The sequence below is a fragment of the Crinia signifera genome, chromosome 11 (genome assembly GCF_055691185.1).
Source record: "Crinia signifera chromosome 11, ASM5569118v1, whole genome shotgun sequence".
NCBI classification, from domain to species: domain Eukaryota; kingdom Metazoa; phylum Chordata; class Amphibia; order Anura; family Myobatrachidae; genus Crinia; species Crinia signifera.
This window is the reverse complement of record NC_139227.1, coordinates 33,519,107-33,527,683: the sequence shown is the minus strand read 5'-3', so window position 1 is coordinate 33,527,683 and position 8,577 is coordinate 33,519,107. Positions and strand designations below refer to the sequence as shown.

Sequence of the window (8,577 nt, the reverse complement as noted above, 5' to 3'; positions counted from 1 at the left end):
ACAGAGGTAGTTGGGTCTGTCATGTGCTGTTAACCTTTATGTCCAGAGAGTAAGAAGGGCGACAGAAATAAACACTGGAGTTGGTAAGGAAGCAATGTACTTAATGAGGGTGATGGTCACCTGAAGGTGGAAACTCCTTTACTGCATCAGTAACTGTGTATTTCCCTGGCCTGCAGAGTTCCCAGACATGTGGCATAGATCCAGAGGAATCGTTTTGATAGGTCTGGATTTGTAGAATGCGAGGAGAGATTTGTATTTGCAGAAGATAAGTGGATATTTTGCTATTGTTGTTATTTAGTCTCATGACCAGCTCATTCAGCACCTGGGGTGAGATTTAATAGGATGAGAGATTCAGAAAGTGAGAGATTTGGTAAGAAATCTCCAGGTTTTTTTAAAGCGGCAATCATTTACACTGCAAAACCAGTTTGATTTTGCAGTGTAAATGATTGCCGCTTTAAAAAAACTGGAGATTTCTTTTCAAATCTCTCTCTTTCTGAATCTCTCATCCTATTAAATCTCACCCATAGTCTACGCTGCTACTGGCCGTTAACATAGGACCTAGTGTTCATTCTAGCACCCGCCATCTTTGAAAACTCATGTAGTTCCTGTTCCCTGCCTGGGGTGTCGCTGTCTGCTGTGGTGCTTCTAGCATAGGTCTGGTTTACATATCAGTTCTCATATACAGACCACACTGTACTAGAAGCACTACAGCATACAGTGACACCCCAGGCAGGGAAGAGGAACTGCATGGGTTTTCAAAGATGGCGGGTGCTAGAATGAGCACTACCTAGGATATGTTTGCAAGTGTGGACCCCTGCCTGGGTGTTGCTCTCTGCTGTGGTGCTTCTGCTACAGGATTGGTCTGCGAATAAGTGCTGAAATACTGACCACACTGTGCTAGACACACCATGACAGACAGTGACACCCCAGACAGGGAAGAGGAACTGCACAGGTTTTGAAAAGTGCACGGTGCTGGAATGAACACAATAGCCGCAGCAACCAATTTGATTCTGGATAGACTGAATCTGATTGTTGCTATGGGCAACAGCACCTCTTTTAGAAGCTTTAGTAAATGTCCCCCCTTGGTCTTCACATTGGTCTTATGTGACAGGCAATGTGTGAGGTCACAGTAATGACCAAAGTTAGTTCCATGACTGGCTAAACCCAGTGTTCTATAATCCAGTATCAGTGTATGTACGGGAAATAATCACATAACCTTATAATGTGGCCGTTTCCTAGCTCCACCTGAGGCCAATGCAATGTGCCTCATACCTCCGTGATGTCACTAGATTGCTGCTCATTTGCTGGGGTAATGCAGAATGGCTTCCCCACCCCCACCCCCATATAAGGAATAGCTTTATAGAAGTGAACGCACTCCCACGGCACGGGTCCCTATTATCATGCATCATAATCCCTGGAGGTGACAAGTAAGTCTCATCTCTGTGTTTGCCAGTATTTCCTTTGGGGCTGTGGCTGGAGCAGGTCTCATGGATATTTGGGGGCTTTATATGCTGTATATTCTCAGACCACGCGCGTCCAATGTTGGGAAAGTCTAGACCCTTTGTATAAATCATTCGCATTCAGCCTCCTGTACAAATCTTGTCATTAGCAGATGTGCTGCTTAGATTTTATTTAATTTTTTTAAAGCTCTTGTTAAATTGTAATTTTCTATGTAAAATAAATTCAGTGACTGATTTGTGGTGTTTATATTGTTTTGTAAATTAGTAGTGTTGTTTCCCCCCTCCCCTCCCCCCCAGCCATGTATCTGATGTTCCTTCCCTCCATAGTGGTACCAGGGGAATGAGCGACGGTAACTTACTGTACTGTGCACAGCAGAGAACTGATTTATTCCCTCAGTAAATGCAGAACTGAAAACTAGACAGAGAACCCGGCTCGTTAATTCCTCTTCCAGATATAGAATAGAAAGAATGTAACACAGACAAGTAGGTAAATAAGAATCCGTGTTTAATTACTGAGTGAATTGAACAAACCAGGTTTTGGCAGGTAACGGAATTACAGAATAATACAGTGTGTGAGATCTGACAGTGATCCAAATACTGACCATGCAATGTCCGGGAAACATCTGAGCGATACAGGGGGAGACTGAGACTACGCAGCATGGGAGAAGTCCCTGGATTTATTTGTGTATGTATATACATTACAGATTATTTGTAAGATGTCGCAAAGTGAAGGTGGTAACAAACATTTAGCAGGTTATGCATGGTCTATTTCCCATGTGAAACTGGTTAAGAAGGAGTAATCCTGAAGAGCGCAGTACTTACTCCGTATTAATCATAGTGAATGATTGCACATACAGGCCAGTAGTTTATCTGTGAAAGCCATGAGCATTTCTCATCAGATAAATATTTGCATTTGTTGAATGACTGGGTTACAGCTAATGCTATGATACAGATGGACGATCCCGCTAATTATAGACTCCAGTAATGCTGAGATACAGAGGATTGGAATATCTCTGCTATAGGTCATTAATCAGGATTATTCCAGCCATGAAGCTGCTTAAGGCTCAATTACACTTAAATAGTATGCGTTAGTCATTGTATTGTATTTATTCTTCCTATTGGATAAAGATCATTTGTGCAAGTTGGTACTAGGCTGAATGGCCATTCCCGTGTCACATCGGGGATATATACAAATACAGTGCAGTTATGTCTGGATGTGCGACACGTGTTATACATTGTTACAGCTCCATTCATCGCCAGATCCCATTATTTTCTGCTAGGGTTAAATTTTAGTCTTATGGGGCATACACACGGGGCAATTATAGCACTAGATTGTTTAGAAAATAAGCACCGATTGCTCCATGTGTATATGCCCCATAGCGATGGTGCCGGCTCAAATCTTGACTACATGTAGTCAAATCGCCAGTGTTCTAATCTGAGAACACTGGTTTGCACAGATCGCCCATACACACATCGCTGTTCTAGCGTTTCTTCTCTGCGGTGGTGGCCATTTTTGAAGGGACGCAGGATCTCTGTAATGCTGCACCTTCGCTCCCCCCCGCCACCACACACCCTCCCTCATTAACACTTTTAATCGACTGAACGTGCCCAGAACTAATTTATATTAGTGCCATAATGCTTTATTACTTTTCCAGGTCTGAGGGGGGAAAAAAAACCTAGATATACAGACCAGTAACCACTATCTGACTGGATTGATTCTGACTGGTCACCACTGTCCGACTGGATTGATTCTGACTGGTCAACACTGTCCGACTGGATTGATTGGGACTGGTCACCACTGTCTGACTGGATTGATTCTGACTGGTCACCACTGTCCGACTGGATTGATTCTGACTGGTCACCACTGTCTGACTGGATTGATTCTGACTGGTCACCACTGTCTGACTGGATTGATTCTGACTGGTCAACACTGTCCGACTGGATTGATTGGGACTGGTCACCACTGTCTGACTGGATTGATTCTGACTGGTCACCACTGTCCGACTGGATTGATTCTGACTGGTCACCACTGTCTGACTGGATTGATTCTGACTGGTCACCACTGTCTGACTGGATTGATTCTGACTGGTCACCACTGTCCGACTGGATTGATTCTGACTGGTCACCACTGTCTGACTGGATTGATTCTGACTGGTCACCACTGTCTGACTGGATTGATTGGGACTGGTCACCACTGTCTGACTGGATTGCTTCGGACTGGTCATTACTGACTGGATTGATACTGGAGATGGGGTTGGGGCTTCATTATTGGCTACACATTGGCTTGCAGATCGGAGGGCACAACGTATATCTTACATCTGGGTAACTTAATAGGTTTCCTGCTGCAGTTGATGACCACCATCAGTAATAATTAGAAAAATAACACTTTTTTTTTTTTTTCGTTTAGAGAGCGCAAGAAAACCATAGCTGTAGACGGTGTTGTGGATCCTGTGTCAGATGACAGTAGAAGGCCCCTTATGTCCTGATGCCTTTCCCACCATTGTCCCGTGACTGTAATACTTGCAGTGGCTGAGCAGTAATCTCATTCCTGTGTCTGCGGCTCTCGCTCGCTTCTCACTGAGTCCTGATCTCAATCATTAGTGACAGGCTCTCACAGGCCCCAAACAATCCTCTTACCGCTAATGAGAACGGAAATGATCCATGTTCTATAATATCTCCTTTTTAGCGATGACGGTGCGCTGCATCACGGGCACGGCATTCATCTTGTAGTCCTCGCTGCCGCTGTTGGTTGCAGGGGACGGTAGTGAGGATTCTGGGGAGGCTAAGAGGAAAAAGATCCTGTAAATCAGAAGGATGAGGCCTTGGAGGCAATACGTGGTTACAGTACGTTGTACATGTATGTGCACTCTGTCAGGCACTGGTTTGTTACTCTATGTGGTATATTTACTGCGGCCGGTGAGGGGGTTTTTATGGCGAGGATGGCTTGTTTTTGTTGAGAAACGCCAAAAACAAGTCATCCTCGCTGTTTAACCCCCTCGCCAGCTGCTTGCCCTATTCTATGTTCTGGGGGAATCATCGCAGTCAGAGGACTCCCCCGAACGCCATTTCCACCTCGGTTTTTTAGAAATGGCGAGTGCAGGGGGTCGGTTAAAAACTGAGGACGGGCTATGACAGCGAGCAATAGTCATAGCTCGCCTGATTGGCATTTGATGCAGCCCTATGGGTTGCACTGCGTACCTTACAGGCTGATGATTATTGGGAAGTGTTGGCTGGGGTCCAAGATGTTGCGGATTCCCAGTGGGGAGCGTTGGCGCACAAGAATGCAAGATGCACATTATGTGTTATGTACAGGCTCTGTGAGTATTGGCTGTTGGTTAGATAAGATTAAGGTAGAGGTTCTGGGTACTGTAATGTATATATTAATCCTGAGAATTATTGTACCTACCTGACACCCTTCTCCTGTGACCTGGGTACTTGTCTCATCTGTCCCCAGCACTATTGTTATAGACGTGTGCTAGTCAGTGGGAGCTAATGTCTGGGTGTCGGAAGCCTGGGCCGATTCTATCAGCTGCAATGTAATAGGAAGTGGAACTGGTTAGACAGATGGAGGAGATGCTATACTGGGACTGTAATGAAGACCGATTGGAGCTCTGTAGTGACAGCGAACTGGGTTAAGGCCTATTTGCAATCCTGACCAAAAATTTTGCCAGCTGTTTTTTGGGCAAATTCAATATGCCCTATACAATCCCAGTGCTGATTTTTCAGTACTGGGATTGAATATTGTGACTCATGCAGCTAAAACCACTTGTATTGGTAAAATTGCCACGAATACACGTAGTATTGGCAAATTCACTACCTAAGCGAAGGTTCTGCCTGAGGAATCCAATCTCTGGGCACCTGGCCACTGCTACACACATTCCTGTATATAACCCCCACTACAGCAGTGTCTGTGCTTCTTACCTGAGGGCACCATGTGGATGACTGAGTGCAGATTATGGGCATGCATGCTGTGGCCAGGAATCAGTTCCAGACTGAGGCTGGACGGAGCTGAGTGCAGGTAATGTCCGCCATCCATGGCTGATCCTACAACAGGAGGAGACACTGTAGAGATTGCACAGACATGCGGCTACCTGCTCCCCCGCACCACTTGTCTACATACCTTTATAAATACCAAAACGAGACAATGGAAAGTATTATCGGTACTTATGTATTAGCAGGGCGCCCATTACGTAGTTTGCGTAGTGGTGTATTGAGAATGCCAATACACCACTATGCTGGCTACGTAAACTATGTAACTTAAGCAAATTACATAACTGGAGCTGTGCTAATACATAAAAGATCATATCCCCACTATCCACGTCATACCCCACGTGTCCACGTGGGCATGAAGTTAATTTTAGAAAGTGTGGCGAGCACAGCGAGTCACCGAGCCCGAAGCGCGGCGAGCAGACGCGGATACATGTCCCCTCGCGGGGCACACTGCGCTTGCCGCATTTTGGGCTCTTTCTAAAATGAACTCCACGCCCACGTGGTCACAGGGGGTATGACATGGATAATGGGGATATGGTTGTGTGTGTAGTGTCCATTATACTTACCATCCACGATGTCCCCAGCGCTTCCAGCACTCGGCTCCCCACATGACGGCCGCCATGACACTCCTCCCCGGCCCCAGCAATGTACACTTTTAGCGTAGTGCCGCTGGGGGTGCAGGGAAACCATGTGATGCTCCCCCAGTGGTGACTACACTGAATGGCAGCCATTGCTGCACCGCCGGCTGGATCTACCCTCTCCTCCCGGCCACCGCTGAATCCCGGCCGGCCACTGTAAGTTAACCCCCCCACCTCCGCCCCTGAATCCCCGCCGCCCGTCACATATTAGCCGAGCAGATTTTTATGTGAACGCAATGCTCGTATGGTAGGGAACAGACTCAGCCGGCAGAGTTTACCTGCTCGCTAGGCTGCGAATATAGGCAGGTCTGAATCGGGCCCATAGTGTGCTCTGTATAATGCAGGGCTGAGACCCTGGAGATCTCTTACCTCCCAGTAGCATCTCCTGCAGCAAGCTGTCAATCTGCGCCATGCCGAAGAGCTTTGCGAACTGCACCTGCTCTATCATCTGCCAGGTAATGCTCTGCAGCGGGGGGAGGAGGAGGAGGATGTCGCTGAATCTTCCTCTGGAGTCATACTGCCGGTCATTAATATAATCCTCCAGGTTTACCTGCACCTGGAACCTCATGTTCTTAACTTTGCCTGAGTCACTGAGCCCCTTACAGTCTGGGGGGACACAAAGGTGGGTTCTGTAAGCATGAGTATTCAGCGTAACAAGATGGTGGTATACTATAATAATGCTCATGTGACGGGGATACTGAGGATAACAGGATGTGTATATAGCTCAGGTACCTGCATCAGATGGGTAATGGTGTAATTAGTGTGATGTAGTGATGGGGGTGTTATGGGACGGGGATACGGAGGATAACAGGATGTGTATATAGCTCAGTACCTGCGTCAGATGGGTAATGGTGTAATTAGTGTGATGTAGTGATGGGAGTGTTATGGGACGGGGATACTGAGGATAACAGGGTGTGTATATAGCTCAGGTACCTGCATCAGATGGGTAATGGTGTAATTAGTGTGATGTAGTGATGGGGGTGTTATGGGACGGGGATACGGAGGATAACAGGATGTGTATATAGCTCAGTACCTGCGTCAGATGGGTAATGGTGTAATTAGTGTGATGTAGTGATGGGAGTGTTATGGGACGGGGATACTGAGGATAACAGGGTGTGTATATAGCTCAGGTGCCTGCGTATGGGTAATGGTGTAATTAGTGTGATGTAGTGATGGGGTGTTATGGGACAGGGACACTGGGGATTACAGGATGTGTATATAGCTCAGGTACCTGCGTCAGATGGGAAATGGTGTAATTAGTGTGATGTAGTGATGGGGTGTTATGGGACGGGGATACTGAGGATAACAGGATGTGTATATAGCTCAGGTACCTGCGTCAGATGGGTAATGGTGTAATTAGTGTGATGTAGTGATGGGGGTGTTATGGGACGGGGATACTGAGGATAACAGGATGTGTATATAGCTCAGGTACCTGCATCAGATGGGTAATGGTGTAATTAGTGTGATGTAGTGATGGGGGTGTTATGGGACGGGGATACTGAGGATAACAGGATGTGTATATAGCTCAGGTACCTGCGTCAGATGGGTAATGGTGTAATTAGTGTGATGTAGTGATGGGGTGTTATGGGACGGGGATACTGAGGATAACAGGATGTGTATATAGCTCAGGTACCTGTGTCAGATGGGTAATAGTGTAATTAGTGTGATGTAGTGATGGGGGTGTTATGGGACAGGGATACTGAGGATAACAGGATGTGTATATAGCTCAGGTACCTGCGTCAGATGGGTAATGGTGTAATTAGTGTCATGTAGTGATAGGCTGGTTTCACACACTCCGGCTCCTGCCGGAACGGTGAAATCCCGCACGGCCAGGGAGCCGTGCCGCACACACTAGTTTATCATGGAAGGGATGGCCACAGCCCGGCAGCCGTCCCTTCCAGTGGCGGGATCCGGCTGCAACCGTGCGGCCGGGCCGTGGCCGTCCCGTGTGAATGGACACAATAGTGTCCATTCACAACTAATGTGTGCGGCACGGCTCCCTGGCCGTGCTGGATTTCACCGTCCGGCAGGAGCCGGAGTGTGTGAAACCGGCCATAGGGTGTTATGGGACGGGGATACTGAGGATAACGGGATGTATATATAGCTCAGGTGCCTGCATCCGATGGGTAATGGTGTAATTAGTGTGATGTAGTGATGGGGGTGTTATAGGACGGGGATACTGAGGATAACAGGATGTGTATATAGCTCAGTACCTGCGTCAGATGGGTAATGGTGTAATTAGTGTGATGTAGTAATGGGGGTGTTATGGGACGGGGATACTGAGGATAACAGGATGTGTATATAGCTCAGGTACCTGCGTCAGATGGGTAATGATGTAATTAGTGTGATGTAGTGATGGAGGTGTTATAGGACGGGGATACTGAGGATAACAGGATATGTATATAGCTCAGGTGCCTGCGTCAGATGGGTAATGGTGTAATTAGTGTAATGTAGTAATGGGGGTGTTATGGGACGGGGATAGTGAGGAT

The 8,577-nt window shown here is 46.9% G+C and overlaps 1 protein-coding gene across 4 annotated transcripts in view; it reads right to left on the bottom strand.

Annotated features, from left to right (window-relative positions):
* Nucleotides 1–1,948: 1,948 nt before the first annotated feature.
* The window catches only part of LOC146045434 (hepatocyte nuclear factor 4-beta-like), a 71,814-nt gene continuing 65,185 nt past the window's right edge, over nucleotides 1,949–8,577 (bottom strand). For 3 of the 4 annotated variants that reach the window (XM_083164241.1, XM_083164238.1, XM_083164239.1), the window contains exons 8-10: nucleotides 6,458–6,694; nucleotides 5,382–5,504; nucleotides 1,949–4,242 (exon numbers count right to left, since the gene is read on the bottom strand). In XM_083164241.1, coding sequence (XP_083020367.1) covers nucleotides 4,127–4,242; nucleotides 5,382–5,504; nucleotides 6,458–6,694 — 476 coding nt within the window. In that variant the 3' untranslated portion in view covers nucleotides 1,949–4,126. Of the gene's footprint in view, nucleotides 4,243–4,268; nucleotides 4,990–5,381; nucleotides 5,505–6,457; nucleotides 6,695–8,577 lie in introns of those variants that run through there. The other variant, XM_083164240.1, reaches the window with a different exon arrangement.